Source organism: Oncorhynchus mykiss, chromosome 6 (genome assembly GCF_013265735.2).
Source record: "Oncorhynchus mykiss isolate Arlee chromosome 6, USDA_OmykA_1.1, whole genome shotgun sequence".
Taxonomy (NCBI): domain Eukaryota; kingdom Metazoa; phylum Chordata; class Actinopteri; order Salmoniformes; family Salmonidae; genus Oncorhynchus; species Oncorhynchus mykiss.
The window spans coordinates 29871163-29886702 of NC_048570.1; the positions used below are offsets into that span (position 1 = coordinate 29871163).

Genomic DNA, 15540 nt, shown 5'->3' on the forward strand with positions numbered 1-15540 from the left:
AGGTCTGGGGAACGGGCGGGCCAGTCCATAGCATCAATGCCTTCCTCTTGCAGGAACTGCTGACACACTCCAGCCACATGACGTCTAGCATTGTCTTGCATTAGGAGGAACCCAGGGCCAACCGCACCAGCACCAGCATTTCGGTACCTAATGGCAGTCAGGCTACCTCTGGCGAGCACATGGAGGGCTGTGCAGCCCCCCAAAGAAATGCCACCCCACACCATGACTGACCCACCGCCAAACCGGTCATGCTGGAGGATGTTGCAGGCAGCAGAACGTTCTCCACGGCGTCTCCAGACTGTCACGTCTGTCACATGTGCTCAGTGTGAACCTGCTTTCCTCTGTGAAGAGCTCAGGGCGCCATTATTTTTTTGAGCAGTGTATATTTTCATCTGATAACGATAAATGTTACTTTCAAATATGATTTGTTCTCATCTTCTGTTTCCGTTTCTATTTTGGGACTTGCTTTCCCAGTTACACTACACTACACTACACTACACTACACTACACTACACTATTTTTTTGAGTTACGTTATCCGTATTACTGGCACAGGCTACAGGAGCTGTATGGTCAGTCATCAATTTTTTTTATTCAGTCATCTGAGTTTGACATTAACTTTTTTTTAAATATTTTGCCTTAAAACTATAACCCAATACACCATAACAAAAAGCTTAAAGAAAAATAATTTAATAAAACGTGTCTTTTTTTAAATTAATTTTGTAATAGTTATCGTAAGAAAGTTGTTTTTGGGGTCAAATAAGCATGTATTTGCTATTGTGAGGATATATTGCATTGTGGGTGTCAATATAAAGTGACGGCCATATTTGCCGGTGCTGCTCTGCTGTAAACAAAAAGTGTCTGAGGGAGACAGAGACGCTTCATTGGATTTTAGGACGATTTTTAGTTCTTTAATTTATAATGTCTTTAGGAATGTCTTACAAGCCCAACCTCCATCAGCATGTTCTCGGAACTTCCGTGAACCAAGGTGAGGAGGAAATTGCAGTTAATGTTTAGTCTTGACTCTGTTTTGTCGGTTGTAAAATTCGATGTTGTAATGAATACCTGGGGGAAGCCCGTGACTGTAGTTTTTGTCCAGTTATATGTATAGGGTCAGATCCTGAGAGCTGATTCATATCCGCCATTATCACTAATCATAAAACCCTTTCCCTCTCGTGCATCCGTAAAGTTTATAATTCGGTTGTTCACTCGTCTACCTAAACAGAACATGCGTACTATATTGTCGGATTTTCTGTCAGGTTGGATGCTGTAACAGTGTATATTAAATGTATCACTTTGGCTTCTTAATTCTACCCGTACGGCTTCCTCCATGATTGTTTCACCAAGGCTAATGATTGATCTGGATGTGGACCGTTCTTTGACCCTTTGGTGACACCCAGTGTTCTCTGAGCCTCATTGCATCTCCATCTCACCCCCCCATACAGCCTCCATTAGTCTCCATGTATGTCAAGTTAAAATGGACAAAAGTAATGCAACACACTCATTGAAACAATGCCATAAATAAAACTAGTCTAACGTTTCAGCCACTTATTCCTGGTCAATTTCAAATGATGAATTCCAAATCAATTTAATTTAATGCATGCATGTATTGCATGTGGCATATAGTATACTGTATATCTTTTTGTTTTTTCACTCCAACAGTTGCTGTTGTTCACTCTACTTCAACAAGCATATCAACACTGCAATCTTACAGGCCAGTAGTGAATGACTATGGACCACCATCTTTCAGCTTTTCACAGGTAAATACTGAAATTGTAAAACATGTTTTGGATGATAGCAATGCATTATCTAATGTGATAGATTATACCACACATTTTAAACGTTGCCAAATGTTTTTTTTGCAGCACAAAGCATGAATTTCCATATAGAATATTTCTGTTACCATTTACAGTCAGTGGCCAGTTATTATATACACACATCTAGTACTGGGTTGGACCTCCCTTTGGCTCCAGAACAGCCTGAATTCTTCTGGGCATGGAATTGTTGCTCAATTGGTATCAAGGGACCTAACGTGTGCCAGAAAAACATTCCCCACACCATTACGCCACCAGCCTGTACCGTTGACACCAGGCAGGATGGAGACATGGACTCATGCTGCTTACGCCAAATCCTGATCCTGCCATCAGCATGACTCAACAGGAACCTGGGATTCATCGGGCCAGGCAATGTTTGTCTACTCCTCAATATTGTCCAGTGTTGGTGATTGTGTGCCCACTGGAGCAGCTTCTCTTTTTTTTTTTTTTAGCTGATAGTGGTGGAACCCGGTTTGGTCAGGACTGACGAGTTGTGCGTTCTGAGATGCCGTTCTGCACACCACTGTTGAACTGCACTGGTACTTGCCTGTTTGTGGCCCGCCTGTTAGCTTGCACGATTTTTGCCATTCTCCTTCAACCTCTCATCAACGAGTGGTTTTCACCCACAGGGCTGCCACTGACTGGATGTTTTTTTGGTTTGTTGCACCATTCTCGGTAAACCCTAGACACTGTCGTGCCTGAATAAAGGTAAACATTTTTTTAAATACTACATTCCATCTCTGAGGTCACTCGTTTTGCCCATTCTAACGTTCAATCGAACAGTAACTGGATGGATGCCTGCCTGCCTGCTTTATATAGCAAGCCACGTCCACGTGACTAACTGTCTGTAGGAGCGAACTATTTTCATGAACGGGGGTTGTGCACCTAATAAACTGGCCACTGAGTGTATGTTGGTGACTAACGTAATTGACATAAGTCACACTGTTATATTTTCAAACCATTCTTTCATTGTATCAGAGTTCAAGTGGAAGTCAAGTGCCTCAGAGTAAATATGCAGAACTGCTATCCATTATTGAAGAGCTTGGGAAGGAGATAAGACCAACTTATGCTGGGAGCAAAAGTGCCATGGAGAGACTAAAGCGAGGTATGTGCTTGCCTATTCATGCACTGTAATGCTAGCGCCTTAGTCCATTCACAAATTTATCTGCCCATGCGGTGGAAATGCCCAGACGGTCTGTCAAAATGTTAATCTGCGCTTGCAATATGGTTCAATATCCTCGCTTGCAATACTTTTGCAATACTTTTTTGACATTTTGAAAATTAAACTTAATTATCATCCAAAAATAACTTAAAGTTGTAATCTGTAGCGTTGAAACTGCCACATCCGTTTGCGATATTACATCAACAAAGACGTTACTTCAAACAACAAATATAGTTTTTTCTCCCTCTGACATCATTGCACACCATTGCACGCATGGTAGAACAGTAGAGTATGTACTATGATTTTTTTAAATGTTTATTATATATTTTTTACCACAATGCAGAATGCACCTCTGCCCCGTTTTCAAAAATAATAACAAATGCGACTGGTGCGACCAATGGCCATGTTTCAACAAATGCGGATCTCAGCTTTAAACGCCAAAGAGCATATGATTTGCACAACTATTTAAGTCAAGTAAGTCATCGTTTTAGTCAAAAGTATGATATATTTGGGCTTGAAGTAGGACTGGGACGACACCAGTATTGCGATACTCTTTAGTGCCGTGGCAAGGAAACAAAGCATGAAGCGGATTAAACTTCTTTAGGAAAACGCCAAATGTTGGAAACGAACATCATTATGTTGTCATCCAGAGTCACATTTATTTATTTTCCAATATATTACATGCAGCAGGTTTTTAAAGGTTCAAATAGTTTAGTCTGCTTCATGTTGTAATTTTTGCCATAGAATTTTTTTTGCAATACTGGTATCATCACCGCTCTAGCTTGAAGTGACAAATCCGAACTGCCCACTTCGTGCAAATCCGTGTGAATGCGGTCTTTTCCCATGACGTGTAATACAAATTATTTCCAACCTCCATCTAGTTTCAGGGCTGGGTTTTATTTGAATGTTACCACCCACCAGCATGGCATTGTTTATTAATCAGAAACCACTGCAAAGTTATTCCTCTTTGCGACTGAGCCAAACAGTGTCCACTTGGCCGCCTGAGCCATTGAGCAAAGTAAAATAGGGGGAGAAAACGTATGTTTTTGCACCTCCACTTATTGGGGGGAATAATTGTAATAATGCATTGGATAATGTGTCAATTTTCACTTCATTTTGAGCTAGCCTGTGTAAAAATTATAATTTTATGTGTATATATATATATATATATATATATATATATATCTCGATCTATCGATAGATATATATAGATAGTGCCTTTGGAAAGTATTCAATCCCCTTGACTTTTTCCACATTTTGTTATGTTACAGCCTTATTCTAAAATTGATTAAATCGTTTTTTCCCCTCATCAATCTACAGATAATACCCCATAATGTCAAAGCAAAAACAAGTTTTACATTTTTTGGGCAAATTTAAAAAAAACTGTTATTACATTTACGTAAGTATTCAGACCCTTTACTCAGTACTTTGTTGAATCAACTTTGGCAGTGATTACAGCATAGTCTTCTTGGGTATGACACTACAAGCTTGGGGAGTTTCTCCCATTCTTCTCTGCAGATCCTGTTAATCTCTGTCCCGTTGGATGGGGAGCGTTGCTGTAGAGCTATTTTCAGGTCTCTCCAGAGTTGTTCAATTGGGTTCAAATCTGGGCTCTGGCAGGGCCACTCAAGGACATTCAGAGACGTGTCCCGAAGCCACTCCTCGTTGTCTTGGCTGTGTGCTTAGGGTCGTTTTCCTGTTGAAGGTGAACCTTTGCCCCAGTCTGAGGTCCTGAGCGCTCTGGAGCAGGTTTTCATCAATGATCTCTCTGTACTTTGCTCCGTACATCTTTGCCTCGATCCTAACTAGTCTCCCAGTCCCTGCCGCCAAAAAACATCCCCACATCATGATGCTGCCACCACCATGCTTTACTGTAGGGATGGTGCCAGGTGTCTTCCAGATGTGACGCTTGACATTCAGGCCAAAAAATAGTTCAATCTTGGTTTCATCAGACCAGAGAATCTTGTTTCTCATGGTCTGAGAGTCTTTAGGTGCCTTTTGGCAAACTCCAAGCACGCTGTCATGTGCCTTTTACTGAGGAGTGGCTTCCGTCTGGCCACTATCATAAAGGCCTGATTGCTGGAGTGCTGCAGATATGGTTGTTCTACTGGAAGGTTCTCTCATCTCCACAGAGGAACTCTAGAGCTCTGTCAGAGTGACCATCTGGTTCTTGGTCACCTCCCTGACCAAGGCCCTTCTCCCCCTTTTGCTCAGTTTGGCTGGGTGGCCAGGTGTAGGAAGATTATTGGTAGTTCCAAACTTCTTCCATTTAATAATGGAGGCCTCTGTGTTCTTGGGGACCTTCAATGCTGCAGACATTTTTGGTACCCTTCCCCAGATCTGTGCCTCGACACAATCATGTCTCGGAGCTCTACGGACAATTCCTTCAACATCAGGGATTGTTTTTTGCTCTGACATGCACTGTCAACTGTGGGACCTTTATATAGACTGGTGTGTGCCATTCCAAATCATGTCCAATAAATTGAATTTACCACAGGTGGACTCCAATCAAGTTGTATAAACATCAAGGATGTTTGATGGAAACAGGATGCACCTGAGTTCAATTTCAAGTCTCATAGCAAAGGGTTTGAATACTTATGTAAATAAGGAATTTCTGTTGATTTTGATTTAAATTTACTACAATTTCAAAGTACTAGTCAAAAGTTTGGACACACTCATTCCAGGGTTTTTCTTTATTTTTTTACTATTTTCTGCATTGTAGAATAATCGTGAAAACATAAACTATGAAATTACACATTGAATCATGTAGTAACCAAAAAAAGTGTTGAACAAATCAAAATATATTTGAGATTCTTCCAAGTAGCCACCCTTTGCCTTGATGACAGTTTTGCACACTCTTGGCATTCTCTTAACCAGCTAGCTACATGAGATAGACACCTGGAATGCAATTCAATTAACCAGTGTGCCTTATTAATAGTAATTTGTGGAATTTCTTTACTTCTTAATGCTTTTGAGCCAATCAGTTGTGTTGTGACAAGGCAGGGGTGGTATACAGAAGATAACCCTATTTGGTAAAAGACCAAGTCCATATTATGTAAAGAACAGCTCAAATAAGCAAAGAGAAACGACAGTCTATCGTTACTTTAAGATATGAAGGTCAGTCAATCCGGAAAATTTCAAGAACTTTGAAAGTTTCTTCAAGTGCAGTCGCAAAATCCATCAGGCGCTATGATGAAACTGGCTCTCATGAGGACCGCCACAGGAAAGGAAGATGCAGAGTTACCTCTGCTGCAGAGGATAAGTTCATTAGTTACCAGCCTCAGATGTCCCAGCCCAAATAAATGCTTCAGAGCTCAAGTAACAGACACATCTCAACATCAACTGTTAGAATAGCTGCAAAGAAAGCACTACTTAAAGACACTAATAAGAAGAAGAGACTTGCTTGGGCCAAGAAACACGAACAATGGACATCTGGCCAGTGGAAATCTGTCCTTTGGTCTGATGAATCCAAATGTGAGATATTTGGTCCCAACCGCCATGTCTTTGTGAGACGCAGAGTAGGTGAAAGGATGATCTCCACGCATGTGTGGTTTCCATCGTGAAGTATGGAGGAGGTGTGATGCTGTGGGGGTGCTTTTCTGGTCAAATCAATGTTTTATTTGTCACGTGCGCCGAATACAACAGGTGTTGTTCACCTTACAGTGAAATGCTTACTTACAGGCTCTAACCAATAGTGCAAAAAAAGGTATTAGGTGAACAATAGGTGACACTGTCAGTGATTTATTTATAATTCAAGGCACACTTAACCAGCATGGCTCCCACACCATTCTGCAGTGATACGCCATCCCATCTGGTTTGGGCTTAGTGGGACTATCATTTGTTTTTCAACAAGACAATGACCCAACACACATTCAGGCCGTGTAAGGGCTATTTGACCAAGAATGAAAGTGATGGAGTGCTGCATCGGATGACCTGGCCTCCACAATCACCCGACCTCAATCCAAATGAGATGGTTTGGGATGAGTTGGACTGCAGAGTGAAGGCAAAGCAGTCAACAAGTGCTCAGCATATGTGGGAACTCCTTCAAGACTGTTGGAAAAGCATTCCAGGTGAAGTTGGTTGAGAGCATTTTTGGTTACATGATTCCATATGTGTTATTTCATAGTTGAGGTCTTTATTTACACCTTTATTTAACCAGGTAGGCAAGTTGAGAACAAGTTCTCATTTACAATTGCGACCTGGCCAAGATAAAGCAAAGCAGATCGACACATACAACAACACAGAGTTACACATGGAGTAAAACAAACATTTAGTCAATAATACAGTAGAAAAATAAGTCTATATACAATGTGAGCATTGGTGCTTAAAGCTAGTGAGGGAGAAGTGTTTCCATTTTCAAAGATTTTTGTAGTTCGTTAAAGTCATTGGCAGCAGAGAACTGGAAGGAGAGGACTATTTATTCTACAATGTAGAAAAAAAGTAAAAAATAAAGAAGAACCCTTGAATGAGTAGGTGTGTCCAAACTTTTGACTGGTACTGTATATGACCATTTTATAAATGGTATAATTGTGTGATATGATAGCAATATGAATGCAAACTCGCTCCCCCCGTCACGCCAAAATGAATGGTTTTGACCACTAAAGTTTTGCTTCACTACACTCTCCACTGCTTTGATTGGTGTAAAGTTGGCTAGAAAACACAATAAGATAATGAAAAGTCACCTGTGAAATAGAATTCTAGGAATTATAGTTACATGTAATTTGTGGTATTCATGAGCAAAGTCATTGTAGCCTGTCATTTCACTTCCCCTTTGAGAACCATGAGCTCGTGCTGACTTGGCATTGCTGTACTGCGGCTGAAGCCTGCCAGCAGCCTACCGACCACAAGTTTGGACCGTTACAATGTGGAAAAATGCATATGAGCTATCTGTCAATAGTTATCCATATTACCGGAGCTTCATCTTCTAATTATTTCTGTCGGATTCGCAGCCGCAATTTATGGAAGATGCCAAAACTTTGCATATCACAATAAAGGGTGAAGTCAAATATGCCAGTGATTTCCATCTGTGGCAAAGTTTTCCCCAAATCAATGCTTAAGACAAATCCAGGTCCTTAAAGGTAACCAGTAGAGAGGTATACTTAGTGTTAGCTCATTTACTACATATTCCCACTGATATTTTTGGTGTAACAACTTTAAGCCTTTTTTTTTGGTCCCTCTTGAGTTTTCATTAGCTTATGAAGTGTCGCACAAAATACCTGTGGGAATCGGTTTTAAAAAGGAGTACAGTAAGTGTATTTTCTCTTTTCTCTGTGATGTTAAAGTTTCAAAGGTGTCCATAACCATATCGCAAGCAGGGGTTAACATTTCTAAACATTAAAACAGAGCTTCAGGACTAACACATATTGGCCCAGCTGTGGTCCATATATGTTTGACTGAGAACCCTAGGGAGGGCTGTATGCCCCCCCCTTTGGTTTTCGAGAGCTTGTGCTTACCTTGTGGAATCTTACAATGCACCATTGGGTTCTGTAAAGTTATAATTTGATGTTTCATGGACTCAAGCTGTTAATTGTGTTTTTACCTTTTCTATTGTTTTTTATTTGAAGGTATCATTCATGCCAGGGGGCTTGTACGTGAATGCTTGGCAGAAACAGAGAGAAATGCAAGATCCTAACAGGCAAAGTGCAATGTTATTGAATTGGACCAACTCTCCAGACTGAAGATCTACAAGACGAAGCTCTTAGTCAATACTTTTATTGGACCAATAAAAACAAAACTTTTACTTTATTTTTTAACTGCGATGGCACATTGGGCTTTGACCAAAAAAGTGACCTATGAGCTGTACTTGACATGAATTTCCTGGTTTTATTTGTGCTCCCCTTGGAAATGCCTAATTTCAATATTGTATGAATAAAAAAAAAAATGAGAACAAACAAAATGCATGCTATGTAGCAATGCCCCTATCATTTAATGAAACGTGCATGGATTTTATGTGAGTGTAGGGCATTTTGACAATGGATGGGTTCTACCTATAGCTAATATACTTAGTAGCTACTAACTATTACTATAGTAAATATAACATATACTATAATAGTTACAGTATATTTTTACTATAGTGGCTATAGCATCTTTTAAACATATTTAAGCACGAGTTACAGCAAAAGGGATAGGTGTTTTAACATGTATTTACATACACTAGCGTTGCTTTCAATTGTATTTGGTTGCACAAAAACAGTCTGTGGGAAGCCAGAAGTTATCCATTTCATGTTACTGTGTCGGTGGGCAGGACTGTTGGTAAATATGGCGGGGGTATTTTGAGACCCCCAAATGACCAACAGTCCTGTCCACCGGCACAAGAAGTCTGGCTTCCCACGGACAATTGTTGTGCAACCCAATACAATAGCGTTGCTTTCAAGTGTATGTACAAAAGGAATAGTTCCAACCACACTTAAACACACCACATTATGGATAAACTATTGTACTAAAGTCATTGTTTGCATCTTTGTATTTATTGCCCAGTGTAATACAACGTATTTCCATTAAAATGATTGAAAATACTGACATCATTCCTCTCTTAGACAGATTGATAACAATATAATTGATTTCAATAGGTGCTCTTTCTTTACAACACAGATCACAATGAGGTAGGACATTTGTTGATCAGTCTGAATTTTGTTCATGCATCCTTTTACCTGGTAAAATTTTAAAAAGCCTTTTCATCCCTTGGTTTGGAATCTGCCAACAGTACCTCTTTGAGCAGTCTTCTCAAACTTCTGTTGCCTTTTTCCTCATCTTGTTACCTTTGTATTGACTCATTTTTCAGAAAGTCACGCTCTTCTCCCTTGTAGGTGACCTCAAGATTCTCGCTCATTATCTCCTGAGCTCTTTTCCGGTTTGTGTCCACAGATCTGGTTTGATGACACTAAATTATGAATATGAGAAATACAAATTTGACAGATTATGATACCTCCTAAATGGTACAATTTATGGGGGACATAAAATAACCCCATACATCAGATGCCCATGGCTGAGGAAGGATACTGCTAGGTTTCTCCTTGTTTTCCATATGTAAGATTGGCTGTGTTATGGTCATCATGAACTAATACTGTATTTGCTGTATACTTTGGAAGTATTGGAATTAGGCCAAGACTGTAGGCCTATATCTAAAAGAAATATCAATGGCGAACTTGATCAAATGTCTTTGGAGGTGTTGGCAGATCTGACGGTTTCTGAAACACAAACAATTGCTAAGTGTTGTCGACATGTAAACAGATAATTTGAATTCAATAATGTTTTGCATTTACTTTCTCCCTAACCTAAAACTTCCTTGCTAATTCTGAAATATTGTCTACTCAAAAAAATACAGTAGGCCTACTTAGTGGTAGCCTATACGCTTCAATGCAAAATACTACTGTTATAAACTGCGCTCCATTTCAGATACATAGAGAGAAAACTATATAAAAATAATCTAATTGGCCCAATTAAATTAAGGATGCTCGTGATTTCAACATCCATTATTTCACCCTTACTCGAAAATATACTGTTTGCATTTTCAACTTTATTTTTCATGTTTACGATTTATTTTATTTTAAATTCAATACATATGGCGTGAAATTGGCTCCATACTGTTGCGCACTATCGCCACCACCTGGAGTCAGACGGACCAACACCTCAGTAAAAGATTTGTATAACTAACCCAAGATAGACCAGAGCCTGTCGTTTCTAACTGGAGCAAATGTATCATAGTGGGCCGAACAAGCAAGGAGGTTGGTAGAACCAAACACGAGCTAGTGAGAGCCTATTGGCGCATGCTGACATTTATTTGCATATTTCCCTTAGGGCTACTCTATGTGGTGCACGTGTGCAATAAACGATTTTTGAAACTTTGGCAAAGGGTAAAGTCTACTCGGCTTGTTACAGATTCTAGTTTTGGAAACAGAAAGAAAAGTATTCCATCGATGAGAAAAGGTGCAGAATGTTGGCCAAAAATAATCTCGCCCCATTTTTTCCACTGGGCTTCCTCTCATCACCATATTTGGTAGTGAGTGGAAACGCCACCCGGATGCTTCACATTTACACATCTGGTGAAATATCTGTCTCATTGTTCTATCTGTGCCTCAGTGAACTGACATGATTTCCATTTGCCCCTTAAACATATTTTATAGAGCATAATCAAATGGTAAACAGGATCTGTTTGGGAAAACAGTAAGACATCACCCTCCATATGCTAGAATTTGTTGACCTATTCACAATCAAACTTTGGTCTGTGAGGGAAGTAGATCTATCTAGTGTTTTTGTGAATGTGTGATGAATGTATAAATAGTAGTAATAGGCATTATCTCTCACATAATGGACAACAGAGCAGCCTGGTCCTGATGAAGACTACAATGCACATTCCAGATGTTGACCAAGCATATATTTTAGATTCTTCAAAGTAGCCACCCTTTACCTTGATGACAGCTTTGCACACGCTTGGCATTCTCTCAACCAGCTTCACCTGGAATGCTTTTCCACACATGCAGCGTCATCTGTTCACCTACTCTGCGTCTCACAAAGACACGGTGGCTGGAATCAAAAATCTCAAATTTGGACTCATCAGACCAAAGGGACAGATTTCCACCGGTCTAATGTCCATTGCTCGTGTTTCTTGGCCCAAGCAAGTCTCTTCTTATTATTGCTGTCCTTTAGTAGTGGTTTCTTTGCAGCAATTCGACCACAAAGTCCTGAGTCACGCAGTCTCCTCTGAACAGTTGATGTTGAGATGTGTCTGTTACTTGAACTCTGTGAAGCAAATATTTGAGCTGCAATTTATGAGGCTGGTAACTCTAATGAACATATCCTCTGCAGCGCCGGTAACTCTGGGTCATCCTTTCCTGTGGCGGTCCTCATGAGAGCCAGTTTTAACATAGAGCTTGATGATTTTTGAGATTGCACTTGAAGAAACAAAGTTCTTGATATTTTCCAGATTGTCTGACCTTCATGTCTTAAAGTAATGATGGACTGTCATTTCTTTTTTGCTTATTTGAGACGTTCTTGCCATAATATGGACTTGGTCTTTTACAAAATACATCTATCTTCTGTATACCACCCCTACCTTGTCACAACACAACTAATTGTCTCAAACGCACTAAGAATGAAAGAAATTCCACAAATTAACTTTTAATTAGGCACACTGGTTCATTGAAATGCATTCCAGGTGACTACCCCATGAAGCTGGTTGAGAGAATGCCAACATGTGCAAAGCTGTCATCAAGGCAAAGGGTGGCTACTTTGAAGAATCTCAAATACTAAATATATTTTGATTTGTTTAACATTTTTTTGGTTAGTACATGATTCCAAATGTGTTATTTCATAATTGTGATGTCTCCACTATTATTCTACAATGTAGAAAATAGTTCGAATTAAGAAAAACCCTGTAGTGAGTATGTGTGTCCAAACTTTTGACTGCTACTGTATATAAAGGTCTGTCTACAAACAATGCCACAAGTCCTCACATTTCCTTGACGTTGCTTTATACAATCAACCTGGACTCAAGTGATCACCAGCCGGTCGATCTTCAAGGCATTCCGATCACCAAACATAACGATAAAGCCTTGCGTTCCTATTGCTTTTCATTCTTTCCGCGCATTACGGGAGATGCACTTGATTCAGCAGCCCGAGTCCCGGGAAGGCAAATTCTTCCTATTTTGAACCATTTAATGTGTCTGAAGCTTGTACTCAGCCTACCCGGCAAGCCCAGAGAGCAAATCAGGTGCACCTACAGGTTAACGATGGCCAATCAGATAGCTCAGATCGCGGTGTCCGCACAGTTTCCTTGAGCCACAGACTGTAAAAAGCCTCGAAAGCACAGCAAACTTGACACTGGGATTTCAAAACTTTTCAAACCATGACTTGAGAGAGACTCAAAGAAATACATCTTTAAAAAGCCTAGCTAATGTAACCGTTAGCCAATTAACAACACGACATTGAAATTCGTAACATGTCACTTAATTTGTATAGCAAATTTGTACTAATTGAAATTCGTAACGTTTCATTTGAAATATATGATGGACGTCCACAAATTAATACATACCATATGAAACGTAACACATGCAAAATGGTGGAGACAGATTCACATTTACTATGTTATGAGTCCAGGTTGATTGTATGAGTCCAGCTATAGCATTACCACTGTCATATGCACAACCTGAATTTTTCCTTGACGTCACTTTATCCTTTCATAAGAATGCATCATATTGCTCTGTTTGCGGAAATAGGTTGTGCACGATCATTTGGCCAACAGGAGGCGCATTCCATTTGACCTGAGCGCGAGAGGGAAGCAAATGCATAGCTGTGGTTCACGAATAGCGAACAAGATTAGACGGCTCTCCGAAGCTCAGGATGGCGAGTCTCTTCACCATATACTCTTGATTCAGGAGGAAATACGAACTTCTCTTTTACCAGTGTTTGAATCCGCTGCACTATCTGAGCGTCTCTTTCGCTTGAGGGGGAACTGAAATGAAGGCAGAAGGCAACTCGTGTGTGAATTACTATTGGATACAGTGAAGTCAAGGACGTTCAGTACATGGTTTTTCCGTCGGTGTACTACCATAAAGCTTAGGGCCACCGTAGTTATTTGGTCAAGGAAATGTGAGGACTTGGATGCAGCTCGAGACTGATGATGAGTTGTCCCTAATTCCTGTTTTACATGAAGTCGTTAAACTATCAAACGGCCTCAAGACAAAGGAAAGGAAACGGTCTCAATTAATTGTGGGCTACATTGTAACATTTCAAGCTGGTATTAAATGCCACCCTGTATTGTATTTCTATGTCTGCTGAGTAGAGGAATAAGCACGCGCTCTTGAAAAACAGAGGGAATGGGCCAATGAACTTTGATTTTGGGTGAGTACTATAGTATTCTATTTCAGCGTACTGGTGTGCATCCTTTTTATCCAGGGTATGCGTTGAGCATTGCAATCCATTAATTTGTGAATAAAATGCCGTGATGTTGCTAGGTAACTGACTTGGTGTAAAGATGGTGGGTTTACTTTGGATCACACTGATAATCTAGGAACAATGTCAGTCCTTTCCCCTAACAGAACAGCAATTCAATATCCAATTGCAAATTAAATGTTAACTATGTTTCCATCATAGCTCATGATCAGATGTAAGTATATGTCTAGTAGGTGAATGATGCGATGCGGTAACGGGGAATCGGGGTTTGATTCCGGAGAGGGAGCCTGAGAAACGGCTATCACATCCAAGAAAGGCAGTCAACAAGTCACTATCAACAATGTCTTCATCAGCACACTAAAGAGATCAATTAATGCACGAGAGAACTAATGAACTACTCTGGATTTGTTGAAAAGAGACGCATTGGTTTGGGGAATGGTTTCATTGTTGCCTCAGCCTGTCACTTGTAGTGGTGCTTGTTATCATCTGAAGATTGTGTAACATGTTGCACATGCGAGGTGGAAATAAAATCCGAACACTACCTTTAATGTCTTGAGAATCTGCAGCTATGGATTCATTTCTAATTCATCAGACACATGCATAACTTAGCCCAAACCATGCTTATCTCTAGAACAGGGATGGGCAACTTTGGGCCACAAAAAAATTGAACTCATCCTGAGGGGCCGCTGTGGGTCTATTTACCCACATCCATACCCACACATGCAGTCTGAGCCGGCCTGAGCCTTTTGGGGGCCCTAAGTGAATTTGCTGCAATTATACCCGTTTTGCCAGGAAATAATGATATTGATTAGATCAGTTATACATGGTAACCTCTTAGAGTGATCTTGTGTTTTTCATCCAGATTTTGTAATGGTCTCTCATCAGTCTTTTTAATAATTTGAATTATTAAGCCCTGACTGCAGCATCACCTGCATGTTTGTTTCGCTTGATTAGTCTGCCAAACTGAAGAGTGATGTGCTATCCATCAATTTTTGTTAGTACTATATTGTGAACTCCTGACCATGTCTCTTCATGCAGCTGTCAGTTTGGTTAGGTTCTGTGGGCTTCCATGGTGAGGTGCACTCCCCACTCTACAGGGTGACTCATTCTCCAGTGCTGAAAGGGGGCTGTGGCCACTGCTGCCCTGATGATGGTTCTGCACTGAAGGGCAGACTTGATGCAATGCCACTGTTCTGATGGGTGTCCGCTCTACCACAGGGGCACTGTACCCAAGGTTGCCCCTTCTCCCAGTGGTACCATACTGAAAGCATGCACATTCTTTCAGGGAATGTATGATTGTCGGGCCAAAAGGCGCACGTTTCCCTTTATTTTGTTGACAAAGTAGCTGAACCCCCCTACTGTAGCAGGTTGTGAAGACCCTCCAGGCTTGTGCAAAGGGCAACATGTCGTCTCTCAAGCCACACAGCTTCAACACACTGATAGAGCGGACGTCCTCCTCAATGACGTCAACATTGCATGTTTATTGCCAGAAAAGAAGGATTAAAAATGCATAAGGGGTTGTTCCATTGGATTTAAGTCACTTTCTGACTGCACCCATTTTTGATTAGAACAAAACTTTCCATACATATTTGCCCATGGTAGAAGTAATCAAAGTTACTTTTTGGATGTAAAATGCCAAAACATTCAGGAGAGGTGTGGCATATCAAGAAGCTGAT

At 40.4% G+C, this 15540-nt stretch overlaps 2 protein-coding genes across 6 annotated transcripts in view; both read left to right on the plus strand.

Annotated features, from left to right (window-relative positions):
• The first annotated feature begins 817 nt into the window (after positions 1-817).
• On the plus strand, positions 818-9489 carry LOC110525701 (cyclin-dependent kinase 2-associated protein 1). The gene is made up of 4 exons (XM_021606068.2): positions 818-986; positions 1661-1758; positions 2791-2917; positions 8539-9489. Exons 1-4 carry the CDS (start codon positions 920-922, stop codon positions 8604-8606), a joined length of 360 nt encoding a protein of 119 aa, XP_021461743.1. The 5' UTR covers positions 818-919; the 3' UTR covers positions 8607-9489.
• A 3704-nt stretch (positions 9490-13193) lies between these two features.
• LOC110525702 (membrane-associated phosphatidylinositol transfer protein 2) overlaps positions 13194-15540 on the plus strand; it is a 78892-nt gene continuing 76545 nt past the window's right edge. For all 5 annotated transcript variants that reach the window (XM_036979803.1, XM_036979807.1, XM_036979805.1 and 2 more), the window contains exon 1: positions 13194-13813. The gene's annotated coding sequence lies outside the window, so the exon portion shown is untranslated. The remainder of the gene's footprint in view (positions 13814-15540) is intronic.

Excerpts from the sequence above, each read along its gene's own strand:
- LOC110525701 (XM_021606068.2), top strand. The coding sequence starts at position 920 with ATGTCTTTAGGAATGTCTTACAAGCCCAACCTCCATCAGCATGTTCTC. Across the intron at positions 987-1,660 it reads CGGAACTTCCGTGAACCAAG|TTGCTGTTGTTCACTCTACT; the intron begins GTGAGGAGGAAA and ends TCACTCCAACAG. Across the intron at positions 1,759-2,790 it reads CATCTTTCAGCTTTTCACAG|AGTTCAAGTGGAAGTCAAGT; the intron begins GTAAATACTGAA and ends TCATTGTATCAG.